This window comes from Centruroides sculpturatus, unplaced genomic scaffold (assembly GCF_000671375.1).
Source record: "Centruroides sculpturatus isolate CEXI.00-Female unplaced genomic scaffold, Cexi_2.0 scaffold806, whole genome shotgun sequence".
NCBI classification, from domain to species: Eukaryota; Metazoa; Arthropoda; class Arachnida; order Scorpiones; family Buthidae; genus Centruroides; species Centruroides sculpturatus.
Window position 1 is genome coordinate 73,572 of NW_019384938.1, and position 21,979 is coordinate 95,550.

At 32.3% G+C, this 21,979-nt stretch overlaps 1 protein-coding gene across 1 annotated transcript in view; it reads right to left on the reverse strand.

Annotated features, from left to right (window-relative positions):
- The window catches only part of LOC111632088 (homeobox protein unc-4 homolog), a 73,364-nt gene extending 54,576 nt beyond the window's left edge, over positions 1–18,788 (reverse strand). Inside the window, exon 1 of the mRNA XM_023376449.1 lies at positions 18,205–18,788. Coding sequence (XP_023232217.1) covers positions 18,205–18,610 — 406 coding nt within the window. The 5' untranslated portion in view covers positions 18,611–18,788. The remainder of the gene's footprint in view (positions 1–18,204) is intronic.
- Positions 18,789–21,979: the final 3,191 nt, after the last annotated feature.

The following is a 21,979-nucleotide window of genomic DNA, read 5'->3' on the forward strand; positions in this document are numbered from 1 at the left end:
CATGTTGTACGAGTCACTTAGATTTTACAAATACGTGAGCCGTTCACAGCCCGGCACACGTATTTGTAAAATCTAAGTGACTCGTACAACACGGAATTCATATAAAACGGAAAAATCAACCGTGTTATAGGGGGTCGACTGTAGTTAATTAAACTAATTATAAACACGTGTTTAGACATTATTATTATTTTTTTTAACTTGTAAAAATACAAAATAAAATGGGTAAGCCTATTGTAAAAAGGCATTTGACACGAATAAATGAAATATTAATTTTTATAGACGTTTACACGTTATAAAACTATTTAAAAAGAAAGGTCCCCCCCTTTTTTTTTTTGGTTGTTTACGGGCGTGTCAAATGGGAATTATTTAGTTAAATAAAAATATTCACGTTTGAATTTTGTAAAAATTTTGTTAGAAAATTGCGTGTGTGAATCAAAGGTTTCGTGATTTCTATTTTATTTTTTTTTCTCTATAATTCAATATATTGCGAAATGGTTCAATCAGACGTGTCCATTTTACGTCTTGAATAATATTTATATAAGAATATTTCTTATTATTATACACGAAAGACTTTTCTACTTTTACTGAATCATCTTTAATTATTCCTGGTTGACATATTAATTAGCTTATTAGAAATCTAAGACCCGTTTATTAGAATGACGACGATTTTATATTATCTCCGACTGTCTCATCGTCGTCGTTTCTAACGTAGAAAATCGTATATGGAAATTTTCAATTATCGAGTCGTCTGTAGGTCTGTTCGCATTCTTTTTTAAATCTCTTTTTTTACGGTTTTATTCGAATAGTTTATTTCAATGCTTCTGTATAAGTTTATATATAAATTAACCCGAGTAGGTTTACCTTATAGGTTTTCTGTATAGCTTTATGTAGATACAGTCGACACCCCCCCTATAACACTGTTAATAATTCCGTTTTATATGAATTCTATTTTGTACGAGTCACTTAGATTTTATAAATACGTGAGCCGTTCACAGCCCGGCACACGTATTTGTAAAATTTAAGTGACTCGTACAACATGGAATTCATATAAAACGGAAAAATCAACAGTGTTATAGGGGGGGTCGACTGTATTTACCATAATATTCAGATAAACATTGTAAATAGTTTTATGTGAATAATGGTTATAACAGAATGGCCTTATCTAAACACTTATTATCCCAATGGCCATCCGAATAGTTTTATTTAGAACAGATTTATCCGGACGATTATCTAAACGGTTTTATTTAAATAATTTAAATAACAATTATTGTTATCTGAGTTTTCGAGAACAGTCTTATCTATATAAACTATATACTGAATTTTTTTTATCTGATACATTTAAGTAATTATTAGAATAAGTGTGTTAATGTTTTATTGATAAAGAAACCGTAGGATTAAAACGTTAAAGATTAGAGTCTATCACCAAAGAAATTTAACAAATAAAAATTTTCTTCAAACGATAAAAATTAAGGGATAAAAATAGGGAAGAAAACACGTGTTCCGCCAAGAGAGACAACATCAGTCACAACACCGCAGGAATTGGTGACAGGTGACCAATTTGTTGCTGTCGACCCAGTGACGACACTCTTAACCTTGCCCGGCAAACTCCTCCAGGAAAAATCTCCCCTTCTTTTTTTTTTTTTCCTGATTGCATTTTCTTACTCTCGAATTTTTATTTTATTTTATAAAAAAAAAAAAAGAACCCACGCCGGATAAATTTAAATATTTTAGCCGGGAGCAAAAATAATATATATGTAGGCCTACCAGTCAATAAATTATTTTTAACCTTTATTAAAAATTTAATTGAGATCACCTATAACGCGTAGCTCGAAGGGTTCATCAAATTAGTAGCTAAGAATATAAAGTTTGATTTATAAAACTCTTGATAATTCGGGAAAATTATTTTCCGCTTATTAAAGTAGAAAATAAGTCATACGAGATACCCCAAAAGGCCCCAGATCGATCGATATCCAAAGGAGCTAGAGAGAGAGAGAGAGAGAGAGAGAGAGAAGAAAAACACGTGACCCGCAAGAATTAATTAGGGTGATCTTACGGCCAGGTAGATTTATACCTTCGTCTAAAAATAAAAATGGCTGCAGGCGTACGGAACCCCACTTTTCGTGTACGATTAAGTCGTTTCTTTAAAGACGGAACCGATTTCGATTCGTGAACGAAACGAGTCGGTTGCGTGGCCATCTTTCGGCGTGACCGAAACATGGCCAGAAAAAAGGAACACACACACACACAAACACACAAACATATGCACGAGGCAAAAAAATACCAAAGTGACATTCAACAAAAATTGATTAAGATGATCATCGACCTCGTTTAGTGTACGTTCTATCGTAAGTTACAGTTGGTTTGCTGGTGTTAGACCCATCTGGAAGCCTTAGATTGAATTTTTTGGAGGTCCACCTGTATTATATAAAATACAATTTTAAATCCTGGTGTACTACCATAAATTAATTAAGTGGAAAGCTCGTCCCGTGCCACGGAATAAATTTTCTCGAGGATCCATGGTGCTCGACACACTTGGCACACAGCATGGTCGGTGTTTTCGCGGGGTCTTTAACAACGAAAATAATGAGGTAGATTCGTTACGGTACCGATATTGGTACCGTTATTAAGAATTGCCTAATCGATGATTAACGAACGTCGAATGACCGTCTTGAAGTAACCTGATTGCAAAAGCAATTTACACGCTTTTATTTGCGTGAAAGAATAGAACAAATGATACAAAGGGGGATCCTTATACTTATGTAGAAAAGAATAACGGAAGACTCGTTAGAATTAACTTGAAAGAAATTGGTTACCGGTCGGTGGTGTCCGCAGTTNATTTTAAGCTATTATATAAAATAATATATATGTAGGCCTACCAGTCAATAAATTATTTTTAACCTTTATTAAAAATTTAATTGAGATCACCTATAACGCGTAGCTCGAAGGGTTCATCAAATTAGTAGCTAAGAATATAAAGTTTGATTTATAAAACTCTTGATAATTCGGGAAAATTATTTTCCGCTTATTAAAGTAGAAAATAAGTCATACGAGATACCCCAAAAGGCCCCAGATCGATCGATATCCAAAGGAGCTAGAGAGAGAGAGAGAGAGAGAGAGAGAGAAGAAAAACACGTGACCCGCAAGAATTAATTAGGGTGATCTTACGGCCAGGTAGATTTATACCTTCGTCTAAAAATAAAAATGGCTGCAGGCGTACGGAACCCCACTTTTCGTGTACGATTAAGTCGTTTCTTTAAAGACGGAACCGATTTCGATTCGTGAACGAAACGAGTCGGTTGCGTGGCCATCTTTCGGCGTGACCGAAACATGGCCAGAAAAAAGGAACACACACACACACAAACACACAAACATATGCACGAGGCAAAAAAATACCAAAGTGACATTCAACAAAAATTGATTAAGATGATCATCGACCTCGTTTAGTGTACGTTCTATCGTAAGTTACAGTTGGTTTGCTGGTGTTAGACCCATCTGGAAGCCTTAGATTGAATTTTTTGGAGGTCCACCTGTATTATATAAAATACAATTTTAAATCCTGGTGTACTACCATAAATTAATTAAGTGGAAAGCTCGTCCCGTGCCACGGAATAAATTTTCTCGAGGATCCATGGTGCTCGACACACTTGGCACACAGCATGGTCGGTGTTTTCGCGGGGTTTTTACCAACGAAAATAATGAGGTAGATTCGTTACGGTACCGATATTGGTACCGTTATTAAGAATTGCCTAATCGATGATTAACGAACGTCGAATGACCGTCTTGAAGTAACCTGATTGCAAAAGCAATTTACACGCTTTTATTTGCGTGAAAGAATAGAACAAATGATACAAAGGGGGATCCTTATACTTATGTAGAAAAGAATAACGGAAGACTCGTTGGAATTAACTTGAAAGAAATTGGTTACCGGTCGGTGGTGTCCGCAGTTGTAGCAAAGTCGATCCGTGACAACTCGTGAACTCTGTCACGTGGTTAACTGATTCGATCATTACATTGTTTGCTCGGTCGAAAGGCTACTTAGAACTCGTACCTCAAATTAAGGATTAACTAAAGGTGATGATCCCTTGGATAGACAGGATTTTGCACCCTCGGAAGAGCGCACGTTTGATAACTTAATCTAAAGCAATCTATACTTATTAACATCAAGCTGTAACGGTTTCGTACGATGCATAAACATACAAACGTGTCGTCGGGCGCCATTACCTTCGACCTCCCTAATCTTCATTCGGCTCGTGCCTCGTCTCGATCGTTCTTAATTACCATTAAGTGCTCGACTCGACCGCAAAATTTTCTCTAATTAAAATATTAAAAAAATAAATTCCGAATTTAAAACTATACGAATGGTGGTCGATGTAGGAATTTTCCCACGGGTGAAACGTAGGATAGAAGGGCTCTGCCACACCCAAAACAGGGCACGACGCCCTATCAAACTGGTAACGAGTACACTCCAAACGATGCTAACACGAATCTCGACTGGTGTTTATCATTCGAATGATTAAAGGTGAAAAATGGACGTTGGGTTTGGGTCCTTCAACCTTCTACGAGAGACACACCTTCCGCCTGCCCGGGGTTTTCCTCCTTTTTTTTTTTTTTTTTTAATTTTATTTATAACCAGAATCCTGCCCACGCCTGGAAATTTAATTTTTACTCTAGTAAATACAAATTTTCACTTTCTATCAACCTACGGCTTTACATATAAAACTCATCCCCTTTTCATAACTTAACCCCTCATTATAAGATTACAGTGATGTGTTTCGTGCAACGAATGGAAATTTCAATTTTCCACCGTGTCAGGTGATCAAGTAAAAAGGTCATCATACCTGCTGATTGATGTCTTTATTTTAAAGCCTATAAATTGGCCACACTGTCAGCATTCTTTACCATAGATTCTCCTATAAAGGTAGCAGCATTTGTGTGTGTGTTTAATTTGCATAAACTCTATAACAACAAGACGTTTAAACACGCAAACATATACAGTAACTCGAATCATTTTACTCCTTATTTTTAAATTAGTACAGTTATAACAAGATAAAAATGTGGGGTGGGGAATTAGACGATAAAATTTATAACCGTATTAACACCCTCTCTTGTTATAAAATTCAGGTCTTGTGACTAATCAATTTAAGGCTTTGAGCAGACACTGACCTTCTTGCCACTAGTCACGTGATCGGAGGTTATTATGCATTGATTGATGTGCTTATACCACGTAACCGTGTACAATGCTTGTCACGTGACTAAACAGTGTCTATCGTACTCCCCTAATTATAACTGATCGAATTGTGTTAAATATGGCGCTTTTTCTATTTTTTTTTTCTATCGAAAATACCAACAATTCGCTGTATTTTATTTATTATATTGGATTATATTGGATCCTTTTTTTAGTTTCTGGTAAAGGCGAGATTCTTGTGTTTTTTAACGGTTCACGTGATCTTCTTTCGAATTTTTGAACTGAGCGAGGATTTATTGAAGAAGTAATTAGGTAAAGTAAAGGTAATTTAGGAGGAGAACAGGAACAAGGAAAAAAAAAATTAAAGAATTAATTTTTCTTCACGAAAAGAGAAGAGAAAAGCAAGTGATTTAATTGGAAAAATTAAAATAATTTCTTTTTTTTTTATAATTTTATTGAAATCAGCAACGTGATCTTTTCATTTGCATAAATTAAAGCAGTTTTGCAACTTTATTTTAATACATATTTTTAAATATTTAATTAAATATAAATTATAATCACGTGAACGAAAATTTTTAAAGGTTTTTTTTCTTTTTTTTTTTTTCAAAAATAAAAACAATATGTATATATTATAGGATCAGGTGACAGAGCAACGAGTTCATCATCTTCCGTGACTGGCAGATAGATCGTAAGCTGTATATAGGCCTATCTTAAACTGTGGATGAGATTCAGATCACGTATTTTGATACGATCACGTGATTGTGTCATACACAACGGATTATAACACTTTTCTGTGTTTATTTTTTTTTGTTCCTTTTTTTTTTAAAGTGTTGTAGACGTGTGTACTTTATGCACCCCGTCGGTGGCACATATCTGGTATCTTGAAACTCGATAAAAGTCGTTCACGTGACGGGCCAGAAGCGGGTTTTTTATCTTTTCGTCTAATCTGTGCGGTTAACGATGAATGTCAAACCGACAGACATACAACCTTACGAATAAAAAAAAATATATATTCGATAATGTAACTAAAATGTTTGCTTGTTATTTAAAATTTTTTAATATTAATAAATAAGGATATTAATTGATTTGTCAGAATAGAGTGAGGAAATAAAGCCTACCTAATAATAATAATAGACGTTGTCACGTGATTCGATATTCTGTGTTTAAATCATTTCTTAACGTGATCACGTGACGATCGACGGGGGACTGCAAACACGACGAAATGTGCCTTTGTACCGTGTGACGTTTCGCTTTAACTGGTTTGACGTTGGTAGAATGTAGAACGTCGTACAAGTTTTCGTCGGGAATTAATTATAAAGGAAATTATCGGAAGACGGTCACGTGACACGAAGAGAAGAATTTAATACAGTACTTATTAAACAAGGAAACCTTCGGGGGCCGATAACACGAGTAAGAGAATAGTTATTCAATGACTATACTAACAAACTAGTATTTTATGCAGTGGATAGAAACTTAAGAACATTAGTACAAACGAAACTATCAGGAAACATAGTCACACGACTTGAAATAAGTATCGTCACGTGATTATGATAAATAACACAACTATCACGTGACTATAAGCAATGAAATATACGATAGCATTACGGATTAATTACGATAAAACGATGGGGAGATAAAACTGCGATCTAACGGTAAAAAAAGCAACGGGAGACGGGAGTGACGTGTGACCCGAGGCACACAATAACCATGGCACGAGTAAGATAAAACCGTCGAAAGTTAGTTAAGGAGTGGAAGAGACAAACAGAAACAAGAAAGTGAACAAGCACTTTTTGCGAGAGAGCGAATTGCCAGTCATTTTATAATTAATAAATAGTTTCTGAAAGAATGACGTAAAGGCAAAGTTATTTTGTACTGTCAAGAAAGCCATCTTTCACCTTACAAAGACAATTATATACGGCCAAGTTAAAGTGCAACCAGGATTTTTAATTGAACAATCACTTCATCCACTTCATTAGCAAGTAGCTGACAAGCGAAATGCCCCATTTGTCAATCAATTTACTAACTAATAAAGCCAATTCGCGTACACTCACCACTCTTTCTATCTTCCTTTTAATCGCGTGATCTTCTTCCGCCTACCACCGATTCGTCTGCCAACTAACTCTTCTCTTTATTACTCGAATCTTCCTCACTTTTCGGGTGTCGTAACGCTCGACTGCATCGCCTTCTTTTGCCGTTTTGGGCGCCCAATTACCCAAGGACTTTTCCAACGGTTCCACCACCCTCGTTTACTTTCTTCTCTCGATTTTTCGGCAAGAAACCCCTCAAATAATTGATCGCGTGGTGTAAGAGTGGTTGAATTTGATCAATTACTCTCCCCTATCACGTGTTGTGCGCTAGGTCGGTATTCAACCTGCCATTTTTTTTTCTCTTTCTCTCTCTCTGATGATCTCTGACCTTCCTAAAAATAACCACAAGAAATTGATTACGTCATCCGCTTGACATCTTAATTGACAATCACCCGAAGGTCTAGCGCTGCATCCATCATTCTCCCCCGTGATGTCAGCCATCGTGCATCGTGTCTACCCTTCCTGACTCCTTCGCTTCTTTCCGATGCCACTAACCATTGATTTGTTGGACTCTTTTTTTTTTCTGTTTATTTCTTAATGCTCGAGCACTTAATGTATTCTAAATCGTCAGAAAGATCGACAGATGGTCGAATCGCATGTGCACGTTCGATAATTATTACCGGGCGCGTGTGTTTGTCAATAGTCATGAGAAAGCCATTGCCAGATAACAGACCATCTATTGGAAAATGACTACTTCTCTCTTCCTATCGAAAATTTAACAGTATATCGTGCTTCAAATCATTGATTCTTACTGCAGACAGGTTGCACGAGTTTTCGCTTGTGCATTAGATAAATCTCCAACTTCACTCCTTCTTTCTCCTTTCCCTATCTTCCCAGATGCAATGGCACATTAAATTATTCAAATGACTCCTTTTTTTTTTTTTGGTTTCTAGAAGCAATTCGCTCCCGATCGATATTCTCTTCGAGTTTATCGATCTGATTAATGCCTTTTATATACAAATTCATAAGATTTGAGCTTCCAAATTCGATCACATGACGTGGCAAAACGGTTCTATTATCCGGTTTTTGATTTGTTTACAGATTTACCCTTTGTTAAATTTCTAAAAAAGAAAAAAAAAAGTCGGAATAAAAAGCCAAAATTCTTCGATTTTTTAAAAAAGAAATTTAATTTTAATTTTTCCTTCTTATACGGTGAAAATTATTTATTTTCTTCGCTATCAATCATCGAAAATAGCGTGCAACTGTGATGGGGATAACTTGTCTTACAGTTTTTTTTCCCTCCTCTTTCTTTACTACTTAGTGGGTGGGTACCGGTAGAAGATTGACCCCGTGACCTTTCCCTAACTCAACCACGCCACATTCCTTCCAAAACATGGCGTTCCAAAGAGGTCATTTAACGATTTATATATTAATTGTTTCGGAATTCACGACTCGTGTTTGACTTTCCAAATATATATTTTTTTCTTTTAAAAGGTGTTCTTCCTCTTGTAAATATTCGGAATTTATAGTTTTGGAATTCAGACAAATTTATTGTAGGCCATACAACGCGAATGCTCCCACGTTACGCTCGGTTGTAAGCTATAAAAATTTATTAATAATTCCTCCGCCTTACGTTTACTCAGTTATTTGTTTTAACCTAATTTTTCGCCTCTTACAGGTGGGTTACTTTCGTTAAATAATGTAAAACGCGTTGCTCCAGTAAAAATATTCCAATTTTTAAAAAAAAAAATATATTTTTTACAATAAGACAAAATATCCTGTTACACACTAGTGCAAAATTATAATATTCATGAATATTTATGTGACGATCCTTGAATGAATTTGAAATTTTGCACTTTTCTATCCTAATAACTTTATTTACCTTTAAACTATGAAGTAAAATTCCAGTTTACCAGTCGACCCCCCTATAACACTGTTGATAATTCCGTTTTATATGAATTCCATGTTGTACGAGCCACTTAGATTTTACAAATACATGTGCCGGGCTGTGAATGGCTCATGTATTTGTAAAATCTAAGTGACTCGTACAACATGGAATTCATATAAAACGTAATTATTAACAGTGTTATAGGGGGGTCGACTGGCATTAACATTTTCTACAACAGAAAGCTTTAAAAAGAAGCAAAGGAGGAAGAGACTTCGACCCCAAAAAAAAAGCTGCTCTAAACTGTTATATTGAGTTAGAAACATTCACACGTAACTAGAAAAGTAAATATTTTTTCAAATTTATCACTTAACCGAACGGTAAAAAATTAAATAGCCTGAATGCTCGAATGCCCGCAACGTGTCCTCCTGAAGATCCTCGATTATAATAAAATTTGCAAACCGATTTTCCCAAAGAAATGTACACAAGACATGGACTTAATTTGAATTTCATGAAACGATAGGGCCATTGAAACTTGTTTAAGTAGAATTTTTTTTTCGGCGATCCAACATACCTTCAGAGTCATGTATATAGATGGGGAGGAGAAAAAAAAGAAAGAAGTGCTAGAGTCGACCTCCTGCACGCAAACGTTTTTGGAAAAGGGGTCGAAATTGTACGCCGTAGTCGTATGTTTGTTTGCCTTTGAGGCCAAATAGTCGAATTTTTTTAAAGGAGAGGGAGAGAAAAGTTGCGAGTTGGACAATGAGTCTGGTGCCCTTCAAAGACTTATTGTCCATGCAAGTAAATGATGCAGCGGTACTTCACGCTTGGTTCAACATCAACAACTCAAATTATCGATCGATAAATTTAGATTAAATTGTTGTATTATGAGATTATTAATTAGACGTATTGAAGGTTATTTATCTCCATTTTTATCTTTTCTTCTGCTCCTGGCAAGTAATCTTATTTTCTCCTTTCTCTTTCAATAGCCATAGTTGATACGATCAATTTTGATCCAGGATTGCTTTATGTCGTGGTAAGTGTTTTATTTCTAGACATAACACAATATTGGATCCCGTAATGGTTTCCTTTAATACTCGAGTCACCAGAATACTAAGATGGAGACGTAATTGATATATGAAAGTCGCTAGTTTCAATGCCAGACTTAATGAATGAAATGGAAAAAATTTCCTAGCTTGTCGGCTCCCGTTTGACTCGAATACTTTTGTATGCCATTTACTTATGGGCATTCTACCACGAATATTATACATAATGCTCTTCTCGTGTTTATGTATGCAACTAATGCGCGCTTCTGTTGCTGGGATATTTCTATGCGATTTGTCGATCGATCGACTCGCTAATGGATCCTATACGTAGGCATGACTTTCGTGTGGATGCTCCTATCAATGATTTTCATAGGCAATGTCAAGATATGCTCTAATATATACGGATTCTTCTAGAGATTGTACTGTACACATCGAGAATGCTTCTGTTAGGTATGCGCGATATAAAACACTATAAAACAAAATTGATTAAATTTCTATACTTTTTAAACCGTAAAATTACATAGAAAGGATTTTTTCTTAAATAATTCATGAATTTATTTCGTTGAAAACTCGTCTACGGATTTATTTTCTAAATTTCTATAATAATAGAACTGTTCTCAGGCGGCAATCTCTGAAGTAAAAATCAAAATCGGTGATGCTTGACTTCAAGCTTCAACGATTGTCTCAAATTATCATTTCCCACTAGCAAAGATTTCAAGAAAAATTTTTTAAACTGTAAGCAGTTAATAATAATATTGATCTGTTTCTAAATGTTAGAATGCAAAACTTCCCTTTAGGAGTGGGGAGGGGGTGATCTTATTACAATAGACCGTACGAAGTAAGCAGACAAAAATTGAATAACTTTACTTTGTCTGTCTCTAAAGAGTTATCTTTAGAGTAAGTCACCACTTTCTAATCAATAAAATAAGGCATTCAATTCGATAAACTCCGTTAGGCCCGTGTTGAAGTGACATACCAAAAAATAGCCCATATGCCCGGATTTAATGGGGGAAAAAATCAGTAAATTTTATGGAAATTAGTGTGATGCTCCTCGGTAAAGAAAATCTAAGAATAATTGAAAAAATAGGTCATAAACCGAAAAGAATCGCGTGAAAAAAACCGAAGATAATTGCAAAGATTCGTGCAAGAGTTGAAAAGAATCGGGAAAAACTGAATATTACAGCAAAAAAAAAATGGAGCGAAAGTTTAAAAGAATTGCACAAAAAAATAACTGTTCATAAACCGAAAATAACTGTAAAAAGTTGAAAAGGATGGAAGGAAAAATAAAACTAAAAATAAATTTAAATAAGCAGAAAAATATAAAAATTTTATAAACTAAAACATATTTATATTTACATAAATTTTAATACAATTATTAGGATTATTTAAACAAAAAAATAAAATCGATAAAAAAAATAATTTAAATATAAGTTTATTTATTAAAAATTTGTTATTAGAAAGGTTTATAAATGTAATTTAATCAAGTAATAACAAGAGAAGAAGTCTTCAAATAACTTAGAATAATAATAAAAGGCAGTAGGAAAAGTAAAGTCGAATTTGATCTTTGCCCGTTTTGGGGGTGTTCTAGCGAATTTTTGCGTTGGCACGCTTGGTCATGGACAATTTTACGGGACATTTTTCACAATGACAAGTAATTGGTGTCGGAAGTCTTAAATTTTGTAGCTGCTGTAGACAAGTAATACACAAGGTTTTGCTACATTAACCATCTGCCGTGGTAAAAATATTTGAGAAGAATTTTTTAAGATATTTCTCGATAACAAATCTATTATAAGTTATCTTTACCTTAATACAACATGAATTAAACTCAATGATTTGCTGTATTTTTTAGACTTTAGGCTGGCTTTTTTTTTTTTCGACCAACGAAAAGGAATTTCAGTGTATTTTATCACTCGTTTATTAGAAATAAATATTTACTTAAAGTATTTTATAAGAATAGTTTTGACAGGATTTTTTTTAAAAAATGAAAACATAAAAGAAAAGAAAAAGAAAAAAACAGTAAAGAAGTAAGCTAGGAGAATGAAGTATTTAAGTGGTGACAGCTTAGGCCATCACATGTCTACTTGACAAAAAGAAAAACAAAGATTGGCAACCATAAACTGTTGCAGCTAGGGTGTCCCGTTTAATGTCCTGTCATTGCTTAGATGAGGTGCGATAAGAAAACCATAAACTGTTAATCTCATTAGCTAAGGCACTCAATTCGATAAACTCCGATTCTCTTACATCGTAAACATCAAACTACAGGATTCGCCCTTTCTTCCTTGGGAATATCTAAAGGATATAACGTATCTTCGGGGCTGAAAACTCTGAATAAACTTAAAAAAATCGATTGTGTTTTTTTTTTCTTCCCCCATTATTTCTTTTGTTCCTTTAATTAATTTATTCTACAGATAATTTCTTTTCACTTTTTTTTTATTTTTTATTTATTTTTATACTTATTTTGAATATTGTAATCTAAGTACGGTGTTTTTAATCGATTTAATTAAATAAAACTTTGATTATTTTAATTATAATTTAGATAGAAAAATAAATAATAACTTCTTACAAATGATAGAATTGTTTCCAGCTGCAAACTCGAGCAATTGCTAAGGACTTCGATGTAAAAAGAAAAAACTTCATAAAAACTTTAAAGAATTAAACAAACAATAAAAAGAACCGTAAACATTGCAAAAAAACCCATAAGCAATAAGCAAAATATGGCGAAAACCTCTCAAAAAATTCCCTAAACGGAAAAAAAAAATCATCAAAGAAACAAGCAAAAAGTCGAAACAAACAGCAAAAAAAATCACGTTAAAACCATAAAATAAATTTTAAAACATATAATAATAATAGTTAATTAATAAAAATTGAATTTATTGTAATTAATTGGCGTAGGCCTCTAACAATTTATTAAACCAGAACATAGGAGGAGGATTAACGTTTAAACAAACGAGAACGTAAATAGTATTTTTTAGATATTTATATAGCCTATATATATATATATTTATTTAAAAGAAAGAAAGAAAATACTTTTATTATAAAGTATTTAAAATNGTTAGTTTTATATCAATTAATGTTTCAATCATTAATTATACCCCATTAAATTCTCTTGTTTCTTTTATATACAATAAAGGTTCCTCATACAGGGTAATCTATGTAAATTTACACATTATACCAAGCTTATTTGTAAAGTAATTAAGATATAACGTTTAAAACACTCAAATATAACACTCAAATATAAAACTTTTCCATTTAATAAATGAAAGTTATATATATATATTATATTATATACATTGTTTGTTTACCAAATTGACAATCCATTTTCGTAACAAGATACCAAGAAATATGTTTATTTTTATTTGTATTTTATAGAAAATACATTGTAGTATTAAAGTAAATACAAGATATAAGTTAAGTGTAATACCTCCTACGAATAGAGCGCCATCTGAGGGAAATTTTAGAGGAAAATCAAAATAAAAAAAAAATTTTTCCCCCCTCTCCATCCCTCTTTAATTTAAATCTAAAGAAATTACTTTTAAAAACACACACACAAAAAAATTTAATTTTTTAAAGCTTTAAACCATTAAATTTCAACGCTTTTTTTTTTCTCTTCTTTTTTGTATAAAAACGTCCACCCCAAATAATTAAAAACCATAAGTCATACTGTCGAATTCTCTTTAACTAGATTGCATAAGGGGTGCTTAAGTAAAAAGAAAAAAAAAAAAATACAGAAAGATCAAAAATACTTTACAGGTAAGGAGGGAATGTTTAAATTAAACATTGTAGAGTTTGTATAATAAGCAAAGATGAAGAAGATTCTCATCCGTTACATTAAAAAATTACGAGTAGAAAGCAAAACGTTAGAAAATCACGAAGAAAAATATAGTAAAAACGTCAAGTTTTTAGTAAGTAGTCCATTTTTGTACATTGTAATGAGTAATATTAGTATAATAACTATTATCGAAAATACTAAAATCACTATTATAACAATGTCCATTCTACTACAACTTCAAAGGCCTATGGGCAATAAATGGCGTGTATATACATCTAACAATCGAGATGCGAGTAAAAAAAAAAAAGATAATTTTAAGACAATCTCGTGACAAAATTGTCCAAGAAAAATCTTCCTCTTTTAATTTTGATCACGGGAACAACTATTATTTATTTTCTCCGAATTGAGTTTTTGGAAATATTGTGTTTGGAATCGACACACCCCGACTTCTCCCCGAAATTAGGGCATATGGAGGCCCTTAAAATGTAGTCATAATAGTAGAAATGACCCAAGGCATCCGTTGACAGTGGCCTCGGGCTCCGTACTTCATCTAAAAGATATCAAGATGTCACATTTGCTTTGATAGACTCTTATTACTTTAGAAAAACACTCTATCTAATTTTGACGTCAAAATTTAATATTCTTATCGTTTCTAATTAATATTTTCTTTTTATAAAAACGAATTAAAACATTCAAAATGATTTAAATCTATTAAAAAAAAAATAATAATAATAATAATCATTAGAAAATCTCTCGAAAATTATCCAGAAATCAATTATTTAAGAGGTATCTTCTCCTCTTTTCTAGTCATTTCTAGTGATTGAAAGTTTGATAAAATTTATAAATTATTTAAAAATTTATAAACAGGAAAGATATTTATAATAATAAAACTTTAATAATTATAGTTTTAATTATAAGATAATCCGGCGTAACGTTTTATAGGCCTTATCTTTATGTAACGCTTTAGGCCTTCGAATGTTTAACTGGGTTAACATTGTTTACGGGTTAAGCATACGAATCCGATAATACGATCATTTTTAAATAGTGTCTTTAGAGATGTGTTTTGAAATATTCATAGTATCAAAGTTTGTGAATTCCCAGTTCTGTTGGAAGGCTCCGATGGACACATCAGCCGATGGTCGAATTGGTTCTTTTGGTCCCAGAGGTGCAGTGTGTTCTCTTTTATCTTCAGACTAAGATGTGGTGTGTAGTGTCATCAATAAGTATTGACACCAAACAGTCAGGACCATTTCTCACCTGCCCTTCTTCATCCATCATCTCTATCTCGGACCGAGTCAAATGTCGCAACACAATGTTGTTAATATTAAATAAAGACGGATAAATTTTCTTATATAGGCCTGGTATATTTCTTCTTACATAAAATATATATAAATATATAAATTTATAAATTATTAATACGTGTGTGTGTGTATATATATATATAAATTTAAAAATTTGCTAACAATAACTCTTGTCAGACTGTAAGCAGTCGAGTGTTATTTTAATCATTGGAGATGATGATTTTGCTTCGGGCAAATGTCAAGAATGCAAGAGAGAAGATAATTTAGTTGTGAAGAAGAATGTTATATGTAAATGGATATTTTTACACTGAAATGCTCCTTTATTTCGTGTCAAATAAATAAATTTGATGCAGAAATCATTAGCACGAAGTCGAATTTTTAAGTTTTTCTCCATCATCTTTAACTTATAACATAATATCGGCTTTACTTTTCGTTTAATCTTTCACCGTTGCTTACAGTTATCATCATCATCATCATTCTACGGCTTTGCTTATGTGATCAGTAACCGATAACACCATCCCTTTACTACTGCTCTTAGTTAGGAACCACTTAACAATTACTAAACCCTGATTACTAATTAGTTCTTCACACATTCTCTATACTTATCACTTATCCATGATTAAAAATAATTTAAGGTAAACTATTTTGAACTTAATTTATCTTAAAAACTACGAAGAAACATGTAAAGATTCAAGTAATTAAAAAAAACACCATAGGCCTCTAATAATAAAATACAAACTTGGAGGCTCTAAAAAATACACAAAGCGTAAAAATTCACTTGGATTTTTCATTCAATTTCAGCAAATGTTCTGTAATAAAATCACTTTTAAACAACTTAAGCGCTTAGACATCATTGAAAATGCAATTTAATTAAATAGACAATAAAATCAGACAGAAAGATCACATTGTTTAAATAAATAAAAGAGAAAAATTCAAATATAAAATCCAAATTAAAGGACTAAAACTTTCAAAAAATAAACACAAAAAAAAACTCTCTTAAAAGTATCTCGATGAGAAACTCGGTAATAATAGTGATGTCACGTTTGGATAACATTAGGAAATAATTAATGTGATTTAGAGGACACCTACGCATGGGAGTCGGTAGAAAATGAGAAAGGTAAGCAACCAGTAACTTGATTTTACCGAAGAGATAACAAAAAAAAAAGAAAAAAAAATAACACAAGTTTGCAGGATGATTTACCTTAAAATACACACCACGTAATGATTAGATGTGTGATTCACTACATAGATTACTCGCTGATTATCTAATGCGATAATATTAGTGACTGTGTGTGTATATATATTAGTAACTTTATACGTGATGCTGATTCTGTTTTATCCGTTATGTACTAATGAATCTGAATACAAGTAAGTGATTTTGTAGGTAGTAACACTTGTGAGTTTCTATATCAGTAATACTATGTGAATATGTATGTTGGATCTCTGCGTGAAACCGTATTAATGGCACTGTATGAAGCCATGAATTAGTGACTCTATACTAGTGATGTGTGAACCTTTATATTAGTGATTCGCATTAGTGAATCTATGTGACTGTGTATTAGTGATTTTTGTATCAGTGACACTATTTTATTTCCCGTTTATATTAGAAATTGACTATCTAGTGAATCTTTAAATCCTCTAAACTATTAGATTCTTCTTAAACTTATAGTGTATAGTATGTTTAGCAATATATTTTGCATGAAATATAATGTTCGGTTAACGTGATATTTACTTTATAAATGAATTTATCACAATAAGGGGTTAATCATAACTAAATTAAACACTATTCTTCACCCCAATCGATTAACCTTATACATACACAATGAGATTTATCTAGAAGAGTAAAAATCTGTTAATTACCCCCTAAAAGTAAATTTACTTATTTACAACAATGAAATACAATATAATTTATAAATAAAAATGAAATTTCATTTAAAAAACACATTTAAAATTAAATGATTCCGGTAAAAATATACTGCACGGTACTTATAATAATGTTTAATAGATGGAAAGTGAATTGCAATATTTTTAATAAATGCAAATTGTTATTGTTTTTAAATATCACTGGAGCTGTCATATAAGATATTCACAGCTGCTTTATATTGCAGCTACTACATCTGTTTGAAGTAAATTTAATATATTTTACTTATACAAAACACACAGTTTCAAAAGTGTTCATGAATCGAGATCATAGATTCAGACAAATCACAGAAACAAGAACATTTAACACAAGAAATTTATGAATTTCCTGAAGATTATGCCGAGAACTGGCGTCACCTCTATTAATTTTCTCTCGGCTTCCTGCTAATGAGTGAGAAAATATTCATAAATGTCACTCGTTTAGCATTAAACATGTTTAAAGTTAATTAGCAATGTGGACCAATTACAAAGACATTTACATTTCTCCTATTTGGAGATGGTTAGGACCATCAACATTGGAACCACGTAGCGTCATTTCGGCGCCATTGTTTTTATTGGGTTAGTGTTGCAGCTATGAGGCAACAAGTGTAGTGTTTTACTGCTTGCTTTGTCCAATATCTCTGCAACTTATGTCTTCTTCAGTGAGTTAAGAGTCTGTGCAGCTTACTCAACAATAGTCACGGATACTGGTAAGGCATACTGAGTAGCACGACCAAAAAAAAAAATACCCCTCTCACTAGTTGGCCTCGTAGGATAGAAACATTCTAATTACTATTTAATGCATTAATTTTAGTAAATTAATCATCTGCTATGGAAATACACAACAATTTTCCACTTTGTTTTTATTGACGTCTATTTGTTTTATGGCACACGGAATGGCCTTAATTGAAAGTTTTTGATTTAAAATTAATTACTAATTGGATTTTGTAGGGCGATCGACGGATAATTTTGGAAATTGTGGAGTTTTAAAGACACAGTAAGTATGTGTTATCGTTGTTTGTTAGTCGCCCTTATTATTTGGGAGTTTGTAAGAGAAAAGGGGGTGGGAGCGTCACGTTAAAAACTACTTACCGTGTTTTCTGTGGTGGTGATGATGGTGATGATGAAGAACCGTTCGTGATATAACAGAATCGCCTTGTCTTAACTGTCCAGCACCAGAAGTGACAACGGCAGCCGATGTAACAGAGACGGAGCCACCAGTCGGCACCGCTGTAGCCGCTGTCAATCCAGCAGTATGCGGTGGTGCTGTGCCCAATATGCCGTCTATGGTATAGGGCACACCGGTAGTCGCCTGAAGTCCCGAATGTGGAGGTGGCGGATGATACTCGTAAGGTGGTGGCAACGGCACGCTGTATGGTGCTATGGGTGCACCGAAATGAGCGTAAGGTCCCGGTATCGGCCTACCCAACCTTGCTAAGATGTGATTATGAGTGTGACCGAAAGCTGGTTCCAACAGTCTGGTATCCATTGTTAGCATTCGCCTGAGCCTTCAGGCTTAATTTTCACGTTAGTTTAGTTTTGATTTGCACAGTCTGTATTTGTTTATTCTTCTTTTTACTTCTCGATTCACTTGCGATCTCTACTTCTTGTCACAGCACTTCTGCTACCAGATGCTGCACGCGTTGTAAACTGGCTTGATGGCTGTTACCGCTCTACCGATCTCTACTGCTACCTACTAGGTGGAGTTAAGTCTTTGTCAGCCAATCAAACACCGTACCCGGTCCGGGGTGTGCTTCTAATGTCGGGCATGCGTGCCACCACCATCTTGCGCACATTTTTTCTCAACGCCAGCTACAAGTTTATTTATAAACTGTTAATATAAAACCGAAAAACAAATGGAAATATCATGATAATGACGGTAATGATCAACCTACTGCCCCTTTTATCTCCACCCTTCTAATTCTCTACGTTCTTATCAAATATTCTTAAAGAGAATCCTACAAATTTGGCTCCTGAATAAATAATTAAGTATAAAATATTTATTTTTCTCTTATGCAAAAGGCCTAAATTAGTTACAATAGAAAAAAAAAAAAGCTTGTCCGACCTTGACAGGCCATCTTCTCTCTTTTCAAGTAGGTGCCTAAGGGTGTGCGAGAATTACGTCATGCCTGTATAGTCATAGTACTAAGTTTGTAAAATAACTTTTATCTTTTTAAAAAAATACGACGTTCAATTCATCTCAAAGTCCCTTACGTAAGTTTTATAGATTGTTTAGATATAATAATAAATATCAATCTCATGATATTTATATGTCTAATGTTAAATTTACTATATTAATAAAATTTATTAAGAGAATATTAATAAATCATAAAAAATTGGAAACGTTATTAAAAATTACAAAAGTGTTTGCATCGTATATAAAAGCATTCTTTCGCTTCACTTACATGTTTCTTTAAATATATTTTCGTATTATTATTATTATAGTATAAAGTATAAAACATAATTCAAATGTCAAAGAAAAAGTTTTACGCATTAAAAGTTCACGTTTATAAGCTATGTACTGTACGAGATAAATATATATTATGTTCGAACACAAACTGCACTTTATTCTGAGGTCACCTAACCTTCGAATACTTAGAAATGACCTTCTGACTTTTACCAATATATTCTTTAAAATGTTGCAAGTTGATTTTTAAACACAACAAATTATGAGCAATCTTGTGCCAGAAAGACTTCATAATATGCTGTGTAAAAATCAACTTGTAACATTTTAAAAGAATATACTGTATTGGTAAAGGTCACAAAAGAAAAAATTCTTCATGATCATATTCAGCGAAGCCTTCATGTAAATTTAATCAACTGTCGGATTTAATTTATATACTGATATAAAAGTGTTAATTATTAATTAATTATTTTAACGTGTTCTAGAAAAATTTTCCTTTAGTACATAATTATGCTTATTAAAGTTTTAAGACGCTTTCTTTAAAATCCTGCATGCGATTTTTTCTAAATAACGTGCTTAATTTATTAATTTTTANAACAAGCTACGAACATCGAATTTTAGTGTAGGGGCCTAATGGCTTATCAGCACTTAGACCCTTTAATTCTTACTTTTAAGTAAAATCAATCTAAATAAGTATAGAGTACTTGTTGTAAGGACTAATTAATAATAGATCGGGTCTATACTTAAATGGCCTATTAAGGTTAATTAGATTTAATGATAGACTTTAAATTTATAAAATAAAAAGGCTAACTTGCTGAATTTATGAAAATTTTGATATAAAAATATAAGAATTTATATTTTANTGGTAGTTATTCCTTCTATCAGTCCTTTAGTAAAGGGATTAAAGATTATAGTATAATAATTAATCCTAGTTAAGAAATCTCTAGGCTCTGATGATCCTGAGCTTTAAATTATAGATGATTAAGTCCTGGTGTAGTGTTAAGAAATACAAAGATGCAGTTTAGTTCTTCAGTAATTAATAGTTCTTCAGTAACTAAAGCGGGTGTGTAGATTTTAATAGGAGAAATAAAGGATAGTTCCTGCTATAGGAAAATAGATTACAAGAAATTCTAATTATCAGCACATTTCTAATTAATTTATTGACAAGAAGAAACAAAAAACATTAATTTACAGAGAAGAAAGGGGGAGAAAATTTACTACTCGACACACAGTTGAGAGTATAAAATAAATAAAAACTAATAAAGGTATAGAGTAATTTATACTTAATACTCAACCGAATAGATGGTTTTGTTTTGGGATTTAGTATAAGATAATCATGGTATAGAAACAAAAGTTTTCGCTATAACCAAAGACCTTTATATAAGTTACCACTCATAAAACCCTATCCAATTCATCATCCTTCAACCTTTACGACTAAATTTTATCTTCCGAGATTTATTTTCAGTTTTAAATTCGTTTTGCTTTTCTTGTAGTCGCTGTCATATTTTACGATTTTACTCCATATACCTGTACAGTGTGTTGACGACATCGCTTCTTCTCTAACTTAGTCGTAAAAGTCATTCAAATAGGGGGGCTTCATACTAATATTCTTAATTTGTAACGGCTTTATACACTTTTATGGACCTGTATGTTTGTAAAAATTGTAAAATATATATATATATATATATATTTTCTAGACACTGTAAATTATTCTATACTCTTCTTTCACTTTTAATTCTTATTATTAAATTAATTTCATTTTCCTCTCTCTCCTCTTTCGTTAGTTTTATATCAATTAATGTTTCAATCATTAATTATACCCCATTAAATTCTCTTGTTTCTTTTATATACAATAAAGGTTCCTCATACAGGGTTAATCTATGTAAATTTACACATTATACCAAGCTTATTTGTAAAGTAATTAAGATATAACGTTTAAAACACTCAAATATAAAACTTTTCCATTTAATAAATGAAAGTTATATATATATATTATATTATATACATTGTTTGTTTACCAAATTGACAATCCATTTTCGTAACAAGATACCAAGAAATATGTTTATTTTTATTTGTATTTTATAGAAAATACATTGTAGTATTAAAGTAAATACAAGATATAAGTTAAGTGTAATACCTCCTACGAATAGAGCGCCATCTGAGGGAAATTTTAGAGGAAAATCAAAATAAAAAAAAATCTTTTTTCCCCCCTCTCCATCCCTCTTTAATTTAAATCTAAAGAAATTACTTTTAAAAACACACACACAAAAAAATTTAATTTTTTAAAGCTTTAAACCATTAAATTTCAACGCTTTTTTTTTTCTCTTCTTTTTTGTATAAAAACGTCCACCCCAAATAATTAAAAATATAGAAAATTAAATTAGATTTTTATAAAAATGTTAATAAAAATGTTAAATTAATAGAATCACATTTTATTATCTGTAGAATGTTGTTTGACACCAT